The 19,869-nt window shown below is 41.8% G+C and overlaps 2 protein-coding genes across 2 annotated transcripts; one reads left to right on the top strand and one right to left on the bottom strand.

Moving 5' to 3' along the window:
- Positions 1-1,171: 1,171 nt before the first annotated feature.
- Positions 1,172-4,699, bottom strand: sec61b (SEC61 translocon subunit beta). The gene is made up of 4 exons (XM_073486098.1): positions 4,583-4,699; positions 3,940-4,037; positions 2,551-2,655; positions 1,172-1,700 (listed from the first exon to the last, which is right to left on the bottom strand). The coding sequence occupies exons 1-4, from the start codon at positions 4,583-4,585 to the stop codon at positions 1,613-1,615; spliced, it is 294 nt and encodes a 97-aa protein (XP_073342199.1). The 5' UTR covers positions 4,586-4,699; the 3' UTR covers positions 1,172-1,612.
- Positions 4,700-5,085: 386 nt separating this feature from the next.
- alg2 (ALG2 alpha-1,3/1,6-mannosyltransferase) lies at positions 5,086-10,040 on the top strand. The gene is made up of 5 exons (XM_073486107.1): positions 5,086-5,174; positions 5,863-6,034; positions 6,115-6,252; positions 6,880-7,047; positions 8,111-10,040. Exons 2-5 carry the CDS (start codon positions 5,864-5,866, stop codon positions 8,849-8,851), a joined length of 1,218 nt encoding a protein of 405 aa, XP_073342208.1. The 5' UTR covers positions 5,086-5,174; position 5,863; the 3' UTR covers positions 8,852-10,040.
- Positions 10,041-19,869: the final 9,829 nt, after the last annotated feature.

Here is a 19,869-nt window from a genome sequence, read left to right as displayed (position 1 = left end):
CATCTGTTTTTTTCATCAAGATCCATGCATTATTCCCTGAGAAACAAAAAAAAAATGTGGAAAAACACCCTATCTCGTAATGTTAGGGAGTGAGAAAACAATTCCTGGATCCGTCCCTTTATTTGGATCAGCACTAAAAGTTAATGGGGTCTATTCAGTGCTGAGATTCAGGTGGTTTTCGTGTAATCCTGCTGACAAACCGGAACTGCTCGAAAACATAACCTCCTTGTTGGAGGTTAAAAAAAAAACCCCATCAACAACAATCTCCAAAAAAACTAAGAACAGGACATCTGGGCAGGCTTTCAGATGAAATTGCAATCAGGTGTGTTGCAAATTAATTATATTGTAAATATTTGGCAAAGATTGTTTCAATATGATGGCTGCAGAAAATGCATATTTGCCATCACCATGTTTTGAACGTGTTTTAAATAGTTAAATAGTAAAACGGTGTAAGCATTGGGGGGAAAAAATGCTTCAAAAAATCTTGTGTTTTACAGGTGTTGGACTGCAAATGAGAGAAGAGTTCATGGAGTTTGGGAGATGTGGCCATTTAATGAATTTTGTGTGAAAAGATTCACAGGTCACTGTCACTCATTTTGCCTGTCTGCAATTATTGAGAGCGGCAGAAAAAAGCATCAGTATCAGTGGTGATTACAAACCCTGGGGGCAGCCGATGCCTCTGTACCTTTGAAGCAGTATGCATACTGAAAAGTCAACACTTTCATCCAGTCAACAAAGACAAGTCAGGACTTATTTGCTCATATAGATAAGATATAATCCTGTTACATGGATGAGACCATAAAAACCTCAAATCAGTCAAATAGTTTTAAGTAGCTGGAACGTGTTTAAACCAATGTAGCATTTGATGAACTGTCAGTCACACTGAAACAACACTTTTCTATGGCTCTCCTTTCTGTTATTCCTGCTGCTCTGTCTAAAAGCACAACCATTCAGAATGCAGTTTGTGTTGCTTTTGGCAAAAGATACAACTTTCAATAGTCTGGCTGTGTTTACAGAAAGATCTTAGTGAGAATACTGCATCATTTGTCACTGAAAATATGGTTGAGAAGCATCTTTTCTCTTTAAACAAATAGGCTCACCCAACTTGAAATATCTCAAACACAAAATGTTATTTCAGAAAACAAAATAAGGATACATTTAAACACACGCATTGATTTTACTTTTTTATTGTACAATAATACAATTACATTTGTACAAATGCTGTTAACAAAAAAAGAAGCAATTGAGGCTACAAGAAAAAATGTTTGCTGGGGCCCGAAAACAACAATGTCCTTGAGCACTAAACCTTCACGCAGCAGTGGCGAGAATGGCTACTGCTGCTGCTTGGAGAGACAACCACATACTGAGGAGGCCCAGCATGGCTTCCTCCCGTTCACCTCGTCAGATCTTAAAGACGCAGGGTGAGCAAAAGCAACAAGTCAGTGCAGATGAAGATCATGTACTGAGACGGTTGCATAAAAATCCAGTTTGTGTGTTGTAGTGATATTGGAGCAGGGAACTCGGGGAATAAGGATGTTGTTCGTTTGTTGTTTGGTCCAGGTCCAATGTGTTAAGACGCCGAGGCGCAGGGTCAAAGGTCATCAGGAGGGGTTTAAGAGCGGGTGTACTTCCCCCAGATGTGCAGCATGAAGACTGAAGCGATGAAGAGCAGACTCATCACCAGCACTGGCACCGGGCCGCTGTCACAACAAAGACAAACTGATTAATACACACAAACACACACACACACACACACACACAAAATCCCATCATTTGCTGTAACCCCAACCAGAGCGTGAGTCTTAGTGGAGAGGCTGATTTTATTGATGAGCTTTGGAAACAAGGAGGGGCTCTCATCGCTGAAGGAGGGACTGAGTGGGGGGTGGGGGTAGAGGGCGCATCGCTAAGTAGCAGCATTGCCATGCCAACCATCTCTTCAGCAGCCCCCCTCCTCCCCCTGTCAGGAGGCTGTAATTGAGTTGACCTTTCAGAGTGGATCCTTTAATGAAGCTTTGAGGCCGGCGTCTAACGCAGGAACAAACACGCACTCAATATACAACACTGTATGGCGAGTATGCCCTCCTTCGACTGCTGGAGAGACGCACTCAATAACCACCACAGCACCATCGATCAACCACGGCCGGGTATGGCCAGGAGACAGGACGTCTTCTCTAATATTAGGGGCCAAGGATGCAGCAGAGTACAAGTTTAGGAAGTTGTGAGTTTTCTAAATGTACACTTTCCTAACACACATAATTGTGTGTGTGTGTATATATTCTCACACACACTTAAATCAAGCTGGTCCACCGCTCATGAATGATTTGTTTTACCACAGAGGCACGTCTGCCCAATTTCCTGCCATTAAACACCCCTCCTATTCTACCTGATGAACATAAATAACACTGATGAAGCACTAGTGTCGGAAATCCTGAGAATTAGTTTGTGTTTGCGAGGGGATGAAAGTTAAAAATGTCAGAGGTTAAGTTTGTGAGTGTGTATGTTCCTGTGTTCTTGTGGGGATCATAACTGCTTTTTATAAACTGCACTTACACTTTGAGGCCTGGTGAGTCTTCTGTGTAGAAGCGCCACATGCCACCGGTGCCTGCCGATCCTGTGGTTCTGCCACCGCTGCGTGTTCCGCTGCTGGTAGCTTTCCTGTGGAATACACACCAGTCAAGAATATATTGACACTGCCAAGTGTTTCAGCACGTAAACATATCTCATAATCATTCCTTATTTAATTATGATTTATTTACCCATGGAGCAATTGTCATGTTACAGAGTGACAAATTTAACACAACTTTCTAAGCTGCAACAACTAATCGATTATATTATAACTATTAAAGTAATTGCAAACTATTTTGATGATCAATTTCTCGGTTTGAGTAATTTTTTAAGGAAAAGAAAAAGATTCAAATTTCTTAAATGTGAACACTTTCTGGTTTCTATGTTCCTCTATGAAAGTAAACTGCCTATTTTTGGGTTGTGGATTTAAAAAAAAAAGACATTTGAGGACGTCATCTTAGAGTTTGGGAAACACCTATTCACATTTTCATTATTTTCTGACATTTTATAGAACAAACAACTAACCGATTAAGCAGTTTCCTAATACCACAAATATTTTGATCAAAAACCATCACAGCCAAAAATAATAAGAAAAAAAAGTGTCCCTTCCTTGATACCCTATATTCATAATGTAACTAACTACAGTAGCTGGTGATGAAAGAGTGCAATGATTCATGGCTGCTTCACTCATGTGATGAGATTAAACGGAGGTTAATGAGGTAATGAAGAGGGTGATAGTAATGGGTAATAATGAGAGAGGTAACAGTGAGCCTCTGATTACACACTGATTAAGTCCACAGCTCAACATCTATCTGCTGCTCTAATCTACTGAGGACACAAAAAAAAAAAATGCAGGGAAGGGCCATCTGAAAATCATCAATCACTCTTTACAGTATGATGACATGAGCAGGCGGGGGGGCAATGCTTGGGGTACTTGGAAAAATAATTATGGAGACTGTGTGCAGGCAGTGACGACCACATAACTTATCTATAATGTGTAATATATAATGGTCTTCTATGGCTTCTTTTTCACAGTGGAGGCCAACATACAGATGTGGGATGAATGAATGGAGAAACTGACAAAGTGTCTAGAAACAGTGTCATGGTATACAATAAAGACAGCAAGCCGCCACAGCAGCTTCAATGCTTCTTGTCATGGTTTCTCGAAGTTTGTGTACTGTACTGGAGTGTTGAACGGTGGTGGTGCCTTTAGTCCTGTATGGATGAATCTTCATTCATTATCTTACTTCAACCTTTAATGCAGGGCTTTCCTTTAATGTGTCACTCATCTGTATGCACTTATAGCAAGTTTACGAAACTGTCTACTGTATAAAGTGTATAGGAAAAAGTTTGGTAGATTGTATGTGTGTGTACCTCTGTCTGACTGTGGAGCCTGCTGCGCGGGGAGCCACTGTCTTGCTGGGGGAACGGCTAGACGCCCCAACATTGGTTGCACTTGCTGCTGGTCCAGGCTGAAGGGAAGACATCACAATTAATACACATTAACACATATTAACAGGATATAACTCCGTTATACTCTCTTCCTGACCATCTGTCTGATCTGTCACACACTTTTACACGTACATAAACACAATTACAGCTAAAACTAACCTACAACAGTCAGATACATATATTCAACATGACTCTTGAAAAGTTAACTTACATTTCATAACTGTTCAGTCTGTTTATATCAGAGACTGATTGTAAAGGCCTTGGCCATTGGTCCTCACAGCTCATTCATTGCTTTCAACTTCTACCTTAGTGTTAACACACAGAGTATGAACCAAATGTGTTCAAGGGCATATATATTTATGAATTACTGCTGGGCCAGCTCTAAATAGGTGTTTTCGGACTGTTTGGGTTGCTGATGAACAGCCACGTCCACAAATGATGAGCTGACGTTAGCAAGCTAGCTAACACATAGCAAAACGTTAGCCCTAGTCCCACGTCAAATGATTGCAGTAGAGCTGGTTAGCTTCCCTGTAGTAAGACTTTAAGATGAAGCAGAGAATCTTACCATTTTGTTTTATTTGTCCCGATGCGAGCTGAAACCCTGAGCCTCTCTTCAAGCTGATGTCCACGTCAAATGAACAGCAGGCAGTCAGCGTGTGAATTGACCAAAACTTGAGAAGAGGTCTCACAAAGCTGACGCTTGTCTAAAAAGGACACGACTGCTAAACACAAGACCAGTGTAGGAGACCGAGCAGAAGCCTGACCGGCTCACCGCCTTCACCAATAAACCAATGAATAGATAATCATTTTAGGAGGTAGTTTTTGTACTGCTGTAATAAAACATTTTTTTTTACTCTTACTAATTTTTTACTATATTCATTTTAGATATGTAATTGTACTTTAATATAAAGGCAAATAATTTGCCCGCCTTGAGTGTGAGGGAGACGTGTCTCACAGGAAGCGCCACCGTTGCATCAAGGAAACTGGGCGCCATTGTGGTTCCACCAGAAGCGTGTGTAGCTTGACTACGATAGTTGATTCGAGCCAACATGGCGTCGAAACGATAGAGTTTCTTGACAGTTTTCTTGCTGCTACGAGCGTCTGGACAAGCATAATCACAGGTTTCAAAACTTGGATAAGCTAGTCAAGAGATTCAGGTAAACAAAACTGCATTATTATTAAATTATACCGAGATGTAGCTCTGGGTTCAGTTACAAAGAGAACTGCCTCTATAGTTTGCTACGGAATTTAATGTCGATAGCTACACACCGGTAGGCTAGTATGCATAATGTTATCCTAGTAAGTTAGCTAACATTAAAGAAAGCAGTGTCTTGTGGTCCTTCTTCAGTGGCAGCTAGATGATTTCTTTATAGTAGATAGCGGAGTTATTGTCAGCCAGGGTGTTTTGCATGAACTTAGATGTAACTTAGGTATATGGAATACAGTTATACAGTCCTGACATGTAGTGCTTCAAAGGGCAAAAGTTATAAATTAGGTTACTAAACCACAAGGTCTGATTACAACTTTGTCAACAATGCAGCTCTGGAAAGTTTCTTATTCATGTGGATTCATAAACATCTAGTTCCTTCTGCTGGAGAGGCGTTTGAGATTGTGTGAACTGAAAACTAGATTTATCTTTTTATATGTCTTGTTCTTATGACTTTGGGGAAATTTGAAAACTGATGAGCACAGGACTATGCTCCTGTGCTCATCAGTTTATTTCTGCGTGACATGATAATCTACATGATGATGAACTGTATTCAAACCCTGTCTGCAAACAAGCACTGTGTTTTGCAAAAATATATTTCACATTCAACTTGAACTTTTTTCCATTCTTGTATGCAGGATGGTGCGGGTGGTGTTCCTCCATCCAGACCTTGGCATTGGTGGAGCCGAGCGACTAGTGGTCGATGCTGCCGTCGCTCTGAAGTCTCAGGGGTGCAGCGTTCAGATCTGGACAGCCCATTATGACCCAACACACTGCTTCTCTGAGACCCTGGACCCTGACCTACCTGTGGCACGTTGACTTAACATTCACCTTACTACATTATGTTTTCCCTCAAAGATTTTTTTATTTAATTCTTATTATTCTAACAGGTATGTGTGGGTGACTGGCTACCCACCAGTGTGTTTGGGTACCTGCATGCTCTGTGTGCCTACCTGAGGATGATCTATGTGGCCCTCTACCTGGTCTTCTTCAGCGGGGTGGAGTACGATGTCGTCTTCTGTGATCAAGTGAGTTGTGTCATACAGGAACTGACTACCTGTCTGTTTGGTCGTCACTCATTTGACTTCTTCTGAGGCGTTTGACTGTCTCTGTTCAGAGAATGGCTTTCATTGTCAACAGTTACCGGTCTCTTTGCACGTCACACCCTTTAACTATACTATGCTGAGAAGTGTACACTCCCTAGCTTATTTTCACGTGTTTTGTCTTTCATACAAATGCACACAGCTATTACCACCTTTCTCCCGCTCATAATTACAGTCCAGATAAAACTCATTATTTAGGTCTACATAGACCAAGCCTCACTTCTTCAATCATAAAATTACAATCAGTTAAGACATTTCATGAACACACAGCGCGTTTACAGGATTTGTCTTAGGATGTGTATTTCAAAATCAGATACATTGTTTAATATTAACACAGTATATCATTCCTATTTGGTCTCAATTATTTTATAGAATGTTTAGCTTTGTTATATATTTTAATATTTAGTATTAAGTTGGACATTCTTTACTTTTTACTGTTTTGATTGGGTTTTATTCCACTGCTGTATTTCCTTCTTACTTGCCAGAAAGGAGGAACTTTTCTTAAGGAAGACATGTACGTTTTTGTTTTTAACCCTTGTCATTTCCCTCCAGGTGTCAGTTTGTATTCCGGTGCTGCGACTGTCCCGTCACAAGAAGAAGGTTTTGTTTTACTGTCACTTCCCAGACCAGCTGCTGACCCAGAGGAAGACGACCCTGAAGAAGCTTTACCGAGCTCCCATCGATTGGCTGGAGGAACGCACCACTGGCATGGCTGATATGGTACGTAAAGACTGAGGGCTCTGTCATTCTCCAGGTTTTTTATCCTGATGGAAAAGTGGACTTTTAAAGCACAGTGGTTAAAAATGACACAAAGGTTCTGCACAACAGTGTCAGACATTTATTAGATCAAGCTTAAAAATAACAATGAATAAAATAGAATAGTTGTAAGTGAATTTCAAAAGGTACTTATCATGTGACCCAAGTGTTTTGAGGGCCATGATGGTGAATGCTGTGTTGTTTTATGCACAGAATTGTCAGAGGGTCCTATGTTAGAATTTCAAGATGAAGGTACACGAGAGCCAGAGGCTTAAACTACACATCTTTTAAGAATATATATATATTTTAACTAATAGGATTTATTTTTATTATTTTAAACCTTTGTTTTTGCATCTTACACAGGAAAGTGACTGTCTGAGTTTAAAAAATAAAAAGATCTGAATTTAATTTCAACTTTATGCACAAAGTTGGTTTATTACCCCAGACATAAAATCTCAGATAAATGCAGATAAACAATATTACGGTAAATGAAACAGTAAATCATCATTTCAATCATCACACAGCAAACTGGTGGTGACAACAACATATAGACCTAACCCATGATCAGGTCACCAAGTAGATCGTCTGCTGTTATCTAATTTTCAGAACAGTAATGTTTGCCTTCTTGACTTGCTAATAAATGAACTGTTTGCAAAGTTATGCTTATGACATATTGCATATGTTTGAATATAGGGGCAGCAAAGAAAAAGCAGAACTATGTACTTACAAACAATCTATTTTTGTTATATATGCAATGCCTTGCGATAATGCAAATATGTAGCTTGAATTTTTCTGTACATGGGTAAGGCAGTATAATGCAGACAGCTGTGTGTGTGTATATATATACACACACAAAAAAACCTCAAAAAAAGCTCAGGGCGCTGATAGAAAGGAAATGACATTCTGATTTTAGTCAGACTTCAGGATAATCAAAGGCCACAGGCTGTCATTCAACTCATAGGAATTAAATTGCCTGTGATATATATGTGAGATTCTCATGAACTAATCTTTCTGTACTGCCTCATAGATTCTGGTAAACAGCCAGTTCACTGCGGGCATCTTCAGGGAGACCTTTCTTGGTCTAAGAGGAGTCCAGACAGATGTCCTCTATCCCTCCCTCAACACGAGCACCTTTGACCAGCCGTCCACTGAGGCACAAGGCCTGGAGGGGCTGCTCCCTGAGGGAACCTCCTGCCTGTTTCTCTCTCTGAACCGATACGAGAGGAAGAAGAACTTGGGGCTGGCACTGGAGGCTCTTGCGGTCCTGAGAACCAGCCTTCCTCCTGACCAGAGAACAGGCATTCACCTGGTGGTGGCGGGGGGCTACGATGACCGAGTTACTGAGAACGTTCAACATTACACTGAACTGAAAGAGCTGGCAGCGCAGCTCCGCATGGACGACTGTGTCACCTTCCTGCGCTCCCCGTCTGATTCGCTGAAGGTGGCGCTGCTGCGAGGCAGCGCAGCCGTGCTTTACACCCCGAGCAGAGAGCATTTTGGGATAGTTCCCGTAGAGGCCATGTATTGCTGCTGCCCTGTAATCGCGGTTAACTCTGGGGGGCCCCTGGAGAGCGTGGCAGATGGGGAGACGGGCTTCCTGTGCGAGCCCACGGCGGAGGCCTTCTCTAAGGCCATGGAGAGGCTGGTGAGGGAGCCACAGCTCTGCAGGGACATGGGACAAGCTGGGAGGAGGAGGGTACGAGATAAATTCTCTCTTCAGGCCTTCTCAGACCAGCTGTATGGGTACATCGTCAGGCTGAGCCAGTGATGAGAAAGCTGGAGGAGAGGCAGGAGACAGGGTACCGGCAGGAAAATGATCCTCTACTGAACTTGGAATTGTCTGTGTACGTCTAGAGTGTGCAGAGAGTTGGAATGGATGTATCCTTACAGAGAGTGTATGTGTACATGTGCAGGGAGGTGGGTGGGGAGGGGGGTATTATGAGGACTTAGAGGACAATCAATCAGCATTCCCCAGGAGGGGTTGCTGAGAGGGAAAAAAGGACGGAATCTCTATACCAATTAAGAAAAGAGTAACGAGTTTACCTCGCCTATCTCTGGAAAAATACCACCCCTGCAAGTGTGTACGAGTGTGTGTGTGTGTAATGTTGTATGTTTAGCCATCAAGAGTCTAGCAAATGAGCGTACCAAAAGGATTGATTGTTAGAGTGAAATGTTTTGCACTGTGTATTTTTTTTTCTTCCTGCTTTTCTACAGTACTCTTTGTCTTTGTGTGTTTGGGGGATAAAGAAGAAGAAGAATGTAGTTACCACCACGCGCCATCAGGCAGTGAACAGTCCCAGATCGATAAACAGGATGCTTTCCGCTACTTCCTGTCCACCCAGAGCTTTGTTCCCATCCTCGCATTCAGAAGATGCTGCTGGCTTGTCCATGACTCTAGCTGCTGCGCGGAGGTTATTAGCAGATGATAGAGAGTGTTTGGCTTTATTAGATGTCTGGCTGATGGCCAGTGTGTCTTTGTCTGGGTCATTATCAATGGGGAGAATAGCAGAAGGTCATTGTGTCTGCTTGCTGCCCTCCTCAGCCCTCCTACTATATAGAAATGCTCTTATTGACATTCTTGAAGTCTTAATAAACAAGAGGACACATAGTTTCCTGACTCTTATGGGGTTTGCTTTGTTGGTAAGTTTTTTTGGCCTTTAATAGAGTTTGCTAAGGATTTTGTGGGCGAGCGTGGAGTCAAAGAATGTTGTGCCATCCTTTTTTTTCTTTTCTTCAAACAGATTTGATTGTTAAATGAAACATTCTCAGGCAAAGTAGCAGCAAATTAGTTTTATTTTTGCTCATTAACAAACAGGCTACACAGATGAAGCTTCTCTCTCCGTCCGTTGCTGCATTATCATTTGCAGTGTTTGAGTTGTATCCTTGTGCATGTCATTTTTTTTCTGGAAGGGAATCTGAAAAAGAGTAAAAAAATAAAATAAAATAAAAACCATTTACAGGCTGATCAGCTGTAGATTAATTATCGGTGTTGTTGAGCCTACCTGGTTGGACACAGCCTCGCCGTATCGAACAAACGTGGCGAAATGCTCGCTGTTGAAGTTCATCAGGTCGTATTTGAACTCCTGGTGCAGAAAAGTTTCCCAGCGGCTCCTCATCGTCTCCTGGGAAGATGGAACCAGCTTGTGCTTGTTGTTGTTAACCCTGATGGAAGTTCCCGGAGCCACTTTGATGTCAGTAATACGCTGAGCGCAGATTCTGGTCTTCCTCAGAATACTGCCAGCTTTTTTCTTTGGAACCATTTGTTGAATTAGGGTGCGACAGGCTTTCTGCGTCAGGTTCTCATCTTTGAATCATGGGAAAAATACAGTAAGGGGAGAGAGGTTAAAAGAAAAATACGCTTTTAGTCAAATAAATCTGTTACACCTAGTTTTTTTTAAGAAAGCTCTACAACCCCCGATTCCAAAGAAGTTGGGATACTGTGTGAAACAAAAAATAAACAGAATGAAACTCAATTGAAAACAGTACAAAAACAATATATTATTATAGGTTGGCTGATATTATTGGCCGATATGGGCCCATCATAGTTATTGGTATCAGTGTATATGTTGTCGATGTGGTCTGATATAAAATCATAGTCGGTAAATCACCAAAAATAAGCACAAATTTCAAAATGGCCAGCTTCCTGTTGGGTTTAGGTCATGTCACCAAGAGACTTTTTTTTTTATATATAGGTATAGGGGTCATACACATGAGTACAGACTTTCAAAAATGTATGTGAAAGTAGCCCCAGGGGATGTATTCTAGGGGGTGTTAGTGAGCCATTTTGCCACACCAATGGCCAAAACCCATAAAATAGATACATTTTCACCACGTGTGAATTATGTGCAAAGTTTCATGAGTTTTTGAACATGTTAACGCCCTCAAAAATGCACTTCTTTTGGAGGAGAAATAATAATTCCTTGCATTCAAAAAGGGGCTTCACACCAATAGTGTTAAAAAGAGGCTTGGGGTAATTTATAATTATTAAATCCTCTGTGAAGTTTATTGTTTTAGTGCACTGACGCCATTTTGGATAATAAAGTTTATTGTTAAACTATAAAATATCCTGCCTCTGTCATGTACACATCTTTGTCTTTGTCAGTGTTTGATAACCACATTTGAGGAATCTTTTCAGAAAGTGTGTGTTCACTTATATGCATAGCCGATGCATTAACATAATTTCTTTTACTCCCTAGTAAAGGTATTGGCATCAACCCCAAAAAAATCCAGTATCGGTCGGGCTCTAATATTTAATGTGCACCTGATCAACTTCATTGATTTTTGTAAATATATGCTCATTCTGAACTGGACTACAGCAACATGTTGCAAACAACAAAAGAAAGGGACTGGGATTTTTTATACAGCTTTCCAACTTTTTTGTACCTTTTTGTACCTATGCATTTAAACAAAAAAAAAAAAACACATTTCAGTTTCTTACCTCCCACTCCAAAATGGATGATATGGCCTTCTCCGACATACACAGCCCAAAGAGACACTCCTGCCCATGGATGCACAAACTCAATCAAGTCTCCGACTTCTGCTGTGGACACAGTCTGATCAATCTAAAGAAAAAAAGAGTAAAGTCAGAGCAGCACACAGTATTGTTTCTTTTCTTTCCACTTGATTTCCTGACTGAATTCAAATGAGAAGAAATTGATATTTATGATGGAAGTCTGGGAAAGTAGAAGAGGATTGACATAAAATCAAATAATTTGATTGGTTTTTGGAGAGCAGAGGGACGAGAATGAGTGAGACAATATTCAGCAAACAAAACTGAGGTGCAGCATCAGTGATGATCTTAAAATAACTAGACTCAACATGAAATAAAAATACATTTTTACTGCATGGCACAAAAACCTTCACTGTGGAAAATGTGCCTGTTTAGCCCACCTCTTAAAGTGGAAAACAACATAAGCATGCACATACCTTGACTATTTACTGCTGAATCAAGATAAAACAATATGGATATATTAAATAATGCTCACCCCTCGGATTGTCATTTGGGAAAAAATGCTATTCCAGTTTCCCCAAAGGTCCATTGTTGGTGTGAGCTGAGGTCAAAAGACGGACTGAAGCGCACTTTCCAGTTATTAGGTGGCTGTGGCCAGGTTGTGTAACAGTTGAAAGGTCTTTATTAGTTGCCTCTTCATTGTTTCAAGATAATAGCCAACCTAATATGTTACCTATTAATCTAATATGTGATCTGTTATCACATCGGGTCGAGTCGGACATTGTGAGACAATCATTCAAAAATAAATTATTCTGATATTTGTCTCAGTTTGTTTAAAATGTGTGTCTAACCTGCATTGAGTTTTCAATTCCCACGTCTCATTATTGATTCAGATATTTTTCTTCAGAGTCAATTTCAGAAGCTGAATGCAAAGAAACCAACAGTGATACTTCTTGTTTTTCAGAACTGAAAATTATTTGTCCCTATAGGTCCAATTAGTTCAGGTGGCCTTGGTTTAATATGAAGTGAGGTTAGGTCGAGCATTTCTGATTTATCACAGCGATAGACTTCAGTCAATTTATGTTCGTGATCCTGATATTTTGATATGTGCGAATAGATTTAAAACATATACATATTTTTTAATTTAACGTTCAGGATCTATATAGGCTCAGAAATCCCTGTTTTTGAGCCTATATTTATATATTAATATTTATAACTGTGGCATTTGCTGTAGGTTGTTTGATCTGTCGCTGTTGTTTAAATAAACAAGCAAAACATGTAATTTTCATACATAACTTTTGTTATAAAAAAAGCAATTATTGATTACATAGCCTTTTATGGGCAAAATTTTAGTTAAACTGAATAATCACGGAATGCGTAATAATGAGAGTAAACCGAGGGATGATATACACGAGTCAGAAGACAAAAAAACAAACAAACCAAAACATCCATGGACATTTTCAGTAAGAATGCACAATTATAGAACAAGAATCAAAAAGCAGGTGTGTGTGTGTGTGTGTGTGTGTGTGTGTGTGTGTGTTACGTTACTGCAGTGTTCCCACATGCGGAGGTATTAAGAGTAGATGATGAGGAGGGCGTCGCTGCAGTGATTTAGGGGCCCTGCGAGGCAAGATGATAAAAAGGCCCCGTGGAGCCCGTAAGGGAGGGGGCGATGCCCAAACACAACCACACAGCAGCAGTAAACACTCATCAGACTCCATTCACTATAAATGTGTCCCACTTTACTGCCTACACCGGAAGATGGTGTCTGAAGACTCTTTTCCTCACTCTTTACAGAAACTGTCTTTATACCTCAAAGTTGTGAAAGAGAATCAATGTCCCTCCCTCCCTCCCTCACACCCTGCCTCCCACTCTCTCAGTGCCCTGTGGTGGGGTGGTTATTGAGATCACGGTGTGTCTGAGTGGCAGTGATAACCGGTACCCAGGTGCCACTGGCACATGGTGTTTAATTAATTAATGAGACCGCGGGGTTGGTTTTTTAATTCCACCTAGCCAGCACCGAGGTGTGGGGGGAGATAGCCGCGAAATGTTTAGGTATGTGTTTTCAGGCGAGGAAAAGGAGAGATGTATGTGGGAGTGTGTGTGTGTTATGGGTGTATATCTATTTTGTTGGCAGTTTGGGAGCTGGCTTCCTTGTTAGTGGAATATTAAGTATGTATGGAATATTTTTACTCTGACTTTTAATCACGCTGTGTGATTGGGAGTTAATCATGGGCTAAATGGAGCTGATGATGAGAAAAACATAGTGTTAATACATCAATCTGAACTCCGGCACACTAACCAGGTCATGGACTCATTGCCCTGAAACAAAGAAATGTACGTTAGATTCAAACAGAATGCAGGTAGGGGATGCGTAGTGTGGTAGGCAGGTTTAGATATAATGAAGTGTGGGATGTAGGGTTAAAATTGTTTGAGGTTATTTAAACAAAGTGATTTTTCTTTGATAGTTTGCGGGGGTCCTGTGAGATTTTAACAAATGCAACGCGGACGAGATGGGAACAAAACCATTCCCATAACTATCCTTTTCGATTTAGTTCCAGAAGCTGAAGTACTTGAAGAAAGAAAAGTTTTAAAGACCCTTATCAGAAAGTGAGTAGTTCACCTTTAGATTACTTGAATGCACCAAGATGTATATATATATATATATAGCTTAAAGAGAAACAAGGATAAATATAAAAATACAAATAAAATGTGCAACATTGCAATCACCCATCTCAATATTTCTTACATGATGAAAAAATGTATTTTGAGGTTTAAGAACTCAAAGCTTTTCTGTCACTGTGCAATTAAAAGTTTTATGTTGCTGCCCTCTCTGATTGCCAGCTACAGAACAAAAACACTTAAAACTTTAAAATGAGTTAGGCGAGGAGAACACAAACAGGATGGAGTAAGGAAAGTCACTGGGTTCCATAAAAACATAAAAATGAATAAAAAGTGAGGTAAGCAGTCCCAGTTTTTGGATGTGTGGCAGCAGCGAAACAGGATCAGTGTGTGGCTGTAAATCTTTTCACATTCTGTGTTCCTTCAACCTATTCTAACAAACAAAAACATACAAAAATGACATTTCTCTTGGGCGTAGTAAAAGGTGTTTTAATCGGTGATCAATTAACAGAGCACCAAAAAAATTATTATATTCTCACTCTTCTGCTATGGCTCAAGATGCATTACTATAACGTCACCTTCATTCTCGCTCCATATTTCCTGTTTTGCAGGAGAGACAGGAGGAGTTTTACTGGATAAATGCAGCGCGGGGAAAGAGCCTTCCTGCTCATGAATGATAGAATCTGCTTAAACAATAGAAAATCTGCATTTGTATTCACAGCTCATCTTTAAGAGCTGTTTTACATGGTACATGTTAGCAAATTATGTATTTCACTCTTTACTGCTTCCATAAACTATTCAAATATATTAGCTTACACCTCATAAATGTTAACACTGCACAACTCTTATACACACACAGGCAAACAGTCGTAGGAGCTGATATCAGAGAGGAAAGGAATGATTTACTAAAGCTACATAAAACTCTTCTCTCTGTGGGAGATCACAATAAAACTTCTATAATCTGTGATAGTGGAATATTATAGATAGCTGCTATAAAAATAGCTTTATGGCCCGGCGAAGAGAAGCATTACGACTTGTTCTACCCTGCGTGTTGTGGTTTAAACCATCTTATAGATTAAAGATAAACGAGTCCATAGATTTCAAACATCAGACGTCATCTAATTCACAGTGGGTTTCTCCATAAAATGTAAGGAGTCTTGTTTCAGATGTAAAGTTATGAGGGAATGTCCACCAGCATTGATCAGGTGCAGTCAGATAAGAAACAGCACAAGCTGACAGAGAGATAAACACAAAAGATTTTCGCACAGTCTGTTCTGATACACAGATATGGATAAGATATAGTCATTAAAGTTTCCAACAAGCATTGGAGGGGAAAAACTCTGTTATAAATTGGGAACAGCAGCTGGAGGCCGTGACTTCTTGTTGGACATCTTGTTGGAATGTTCCAGCGGATGAGGCCGAGCTGGATGGACAGATAAACTGTTCGCCATTAATAACTTTAAGCCACAAGTTGACGTTTCAACATTTCTTTTTATGCATGGATTGAACGAACATGAAACAACATTACAGTCAACTTTAGAGGAGTCGAGATGGAAGTGCTTTTACGTTTGGATATAGCTGTTTCCACCTGCTTCCTCCCTTTATGCTCAACCAGGCTAAACAAGCCTGCATCCAGACTTCTAATAACTCCCCAGATCTCAAATTTATTTAGCAGTCTAGTAGGCGTGGTGTGCCCGATGACAAATGTTGCTGGTGGTTGGAGAAACAATAGACAGAGTATTAAAGCATCATTCAGAACGTAGATGCCATTTTCCTACATAGCTAGCTGTATCATGTTCACGTTGTATCTCTCTGACTGTAATTACTTTACAAGCAACCAAGTCATAAAAAAGCATTCATGATAGGCTCTTAATTATTATTCTGAGTTACAGATATCAGAAATTTCTGACAGCTGTGGTATCTTCCTCTTAGAGAAAAGAACTAGGCCTACGTACGTGGCAAACTGGTGACAAATTGGCTGCAAAGCCTCCATCGCTGGCATCCAATCTTAACACTAATAGACTCTATTCACATGGCGGCCATTTTCCTCTGGGATAATGTTAAGCTGCTGTGTTTCAGGTTACAAACATAGAGAATCTGAAAAAACTATCATTTCACCACCTCCTGATTGATCGGGATGATGGATAATGAACATCTGGAGGTGCATCGAGCAGTATTTCAATATAAAACAACATATTTGATAACCCAACAAACTTTTTGAATTGACGTATTCCTGTCACACTTTCATTGTGAAAGACATCGAGCTAACTGCTACGAGCAAGCGCTACTGCAGCTTCTTTTCAACTGGAATCGCCTTTGGTGGGATAGATATGTTGCTCACTACTCATTGGTCAGGACAAATAAAAAAAAAAATAGTGCTCCGGACAAGAAATCGATTAACATGAGCACAATGTCAGGCTGACTTAATGAAGCAGAGCAAAATAGCAGTCCAGTCTGATTATTAGCTAAACCTAATTGCCCCCTGGCTCCAGCTCCATCCTTGACACACAGACATGACGTTGGTATCGATTTTCATATACAACTCTCAAAAAGAAAGCAACAGCAAAATGTTGAACTATTTCTCAACATGCTGAATAGCCTGCAATGTAGAGCTTAATTCAGAAATTATATCATGAACTTTCTGCTTTCATTCATCTGCTCTCCTGAATTCGTGTCCCAGATAAGCATACTGTACGAGTGTGAACACACACAAGCACACACACACATCCTGGCTCCCTGGTTGCCCTTCCTGGAGCAGCAGGGTAATGCGTGAGGAGGAGGAGGAACAGGAGGGGGAGCAGGGGGAAGAGAAAGGAAGAGGCAACAGGAGAACAGACCTCCCATTGAACTTGGCTCCCTTCCAGCACTCATTCACTTAGTAATCAGCTGTGAGTCAGTCAGTCATACTGGCTTTAAACAAACACATTAACATTTGAGTGCACATTACACGAGCGCTCACTTGCGCACGCACAAACGCATGCTGTCACCACATTAAACACATACACAAACACACACACACACACACAGAGAGAGAGAGAGAGAGAGAGAGAGAGAGAGAGAGAGAGAGAGAGAGAGTTTAGCACCCTGGGTGTTTCTGCTGCACTCTTACCTGCTGCATTTTTCTGATTTTCAAGTTTTTTTTCCTCAGAAAGTGTTTGTTTTTTTACAGACGTTGGCCTAAAAGGTGTGTTTGGTCTAGTTCTGGTGTGTTCTAGCTTAGGGCGACCACAGGAAGGAGTGTTGAGATAGACAAAGGTGTGGGCTGACGTACAGAGGTTGGCTTGGTGCACCCTGATCAAGGGGTACCATGGACCACCTTTGTCACAGAAGGAGCTCGCAGTTGCCTGCAGGTTTGACTCTACAGTGCTGCGCAGGAGAAGCAGAGCAGACCCCCACACAGCTGGGGAGGATAACCTCCGGTGATTACACTCACAGGGGTGAATGTCAATCACGCTGTCTGCCTGCATGTGTGTGTGTGTCTGCATGTGTGAGACAATGCCCCTTGATTGTTGATGCAAGTATGCTTTATGTACAACTATGCGATCTTTGTTGTGTGTATGTGTATGTGTGTGTGTGTGTGTGCCCAGTGCCCAGTGATGGCCCGTTAGATTGAGCTGTCAGTCGGCAGGCAGGCAGATGAAGATTAATGGAGCGTGCAAACAATAAGAGGCTGGCAATGATCATAAATATGCTAATGGACATTATCAATACACACTCACTGACATGCATAAGAGTGTGTGTGTGTGTGTGTGTGTGTGTGTGTGTACAGTATTCATGCAGCGAAGATTTGGGATAGGAGGTGATTCAGGTTACTGAGTTAAAATCGTTCTCCCTCCCCTCGGGATTTACACACACACACACATACACACACACACACACACACATATTTTTTGAGCGGCGGTGTGTTGGCTGACTGATGGACGGGGGAGACGGGCGTCCCATGTGTTATGTTTGTGTTGTGGGCCGCGAGAGGGAGGGGAGGCGAGCTCATTGAGTAGATGACATGATTGGTGTCGCATTAAAATGTGTTTATTTAGTGTTTGTGCTCGTGTGTGTGTGTGTGTGGGTGTGGGTGTGTGAGAAGGGCAGTGGATATAGCGATGATGTCTGTGCCAAGCCTCTGATTAAGACTACAGGTTCAGCTAATGGCACAATGAGAGGCTGATTAAGAGAGGAAGAGATGGTGGAGAAAAAAAGCGGGAGCGGAGGGAGATGAAAGGGGTAGATAGACAGATCTATTCACTAAACTGATGATGGGGCTCTTTGTTGTCTCATCCCATTCTGTGGTTCTCTGGGGGTCCTTCCTGTGTCTGCAGCATACGCTCATTTTTTAAATGAAAAACCTCTTTCTTTATCTCTCTGCCTCCCCTCCTCTATTTTTCTCCCTCGCGCCCATCTGGGTCACACGACACATAAGAGCAATACAGGGGCCCCCGAACTGGAACCTGGTCATCCACTTCATCACCTGAAAACACACTTCTTAACCTCCTTCTACCTACTTTTCACCTCTCCTTCTCCCCTCTTTTTTTCTGCTCTATGAGGGTCTGCAAAATCCACTGGGAAATGTCTGGGGCTCAAGGGGGCTCTCCGACCTTCCTTGTCCTTTAAACACACTCCTGCAGTCACAGACGCGCACACACCATCCGCCCAATCCTGATGGAGAGTGTAATTTGTGTGTGGCATGGTGGCGATGGATGGAGCATGTAATGTAGACATAGGGAAGTGGTTATGATCGGGGCTAATGAGCTCACAGGGGATGCTGGGATAGAGGAGGCTGGCCAATGACAGGCTTGGCTCAGATGCACCTCTCTGGAGGGTCCCTGCTGAGCTGAGACCCTCGAGGCCTCATGGGAATTTGTTTGTGAATGAGTCTGGGTAGTTCCCGTTTGAAAACCCAACAGTCCCTGTGGTCATTAGGCATTCATTCTGCTGAGCTAGTTATTATTGCGCTCCGTGGACAGGGGTACTTAAGCATTTAGATGTCGAATCACATCGGTCATTAAGTCAAGGTCACTGCTAACTGGTAAAAACAGAGGGACTTGCTTGTTTTTGGAGTGCGATTGAAAGCCAGAGCAAACTCAGAGAAACTCAGCGATGATTACTAACGCTGGATCAGTGTAAAGTGTGGGTGTGTGCGAACAGGTGTGTGTGACAGTGTGTCATTCTCTGTGTGTCTCATTACCATGCATCGTGTGTCAGTGTTGTCCAGGAGGCTGAGCCTCCGCGCTGCGCTCCAGGGGAGAGTTATAGATTACTGGCTGGAGCAGGCAGGGGCCAGGGGAGCCGCTGGAGCCCAGAGCCGAGAACTGTAGGCTGGGCACGGCTCTCAGCTCATCAGCCCGTCTCTTGAGGCTGCGGAGCTTAACCTGGAGCAAGGCTCTGATTAACCAGACTAATGACGGTGTGGCCCCCAGCTCCCACTGCCCAACACCATAATCACTGCTTAAGGCCCCGGACAGTCGGCGAGTCTATATGGAGAGAGAGCGGTGTCACAGCTTAATGGATAAGTCGTCTGACAACAAGCATTTTAAGTCAGCTGTCAATACGAGCTTTGAGAGCCACTCACACGGCAGGACGCCGATGTCTGAGAGGCTGGAATGAGATCAAATACATTCAGAGCTTAAATACATTTTTCTGTGTTTGTCAGCTGAATGTTTTCCTGTGGATGAGTGTGTGTGGAGGTGTTTAATGAGCGCTGATCGATGCCTCATCTG

Source organism: Pagrus major, chromosome 17 (genome assembly GCF_040436345.1).
Source record: "Pagrus major chromosome 17, Pma_NU_1.0".
Classification (NCBI taxonomy): domain Eukaryota; kingdom Metazoa; phylum Chordata; class Actinopteri; order Spariformes; family Sparidae; genus Pagrus; species Pagrus major.
Note: the sequence above shows the minus strand (reverse complement) of the source record. Positions and strands in the feature narration are given on the sequence as shown.

What these genes read in the sequence shown, in the direction of transcription:
- alg2 (XM_073486107.1), top strand. Translation starts at nt 5,864, where the DNA reads ATGGTGCGGGTGGTGTTCCTCCATCCAGACCTTGGCATTGGTGGAGCC. An exon ending in ATGTCGTCTTCTGTGATCAA is followed by an intron (nt 6,253 to 6,879) that starts GTGAGTTGTGTC and finishes ATTTCCCTCCAG; the next exon opens with GTGTCAGTTTGTATTCCGGT. An exon ending in CCACTGGCATGGCTGATATG is followed by an intron (nt 7,048 to 8,110) that starts GTACGTAAAGAC and finishes ACTGCCTCATAG; the next exon opens with ATTCTGGTAAACAGCCAGTT.
- sec61b (XM_073486098.1), bottom strand. An exon ending in GGCTCCACAGTCAGACAGAG is followed by an intron (nt 2,656 to 3,939) that starts GTACACACACAT and finishes TGTATTCCACAG; the next exon opens with GAAAGCTACCAGCAGCGGAA. An exon ending in GACTCACCAGGCCTCAAAGT is followed by an intron (nt 1,701 to 2,550) that starts GTAAGTGCAGTT and finishes TTGTTGTGACAG; the next exon opens with CGGCCCGGTGCCAGTGCTGG.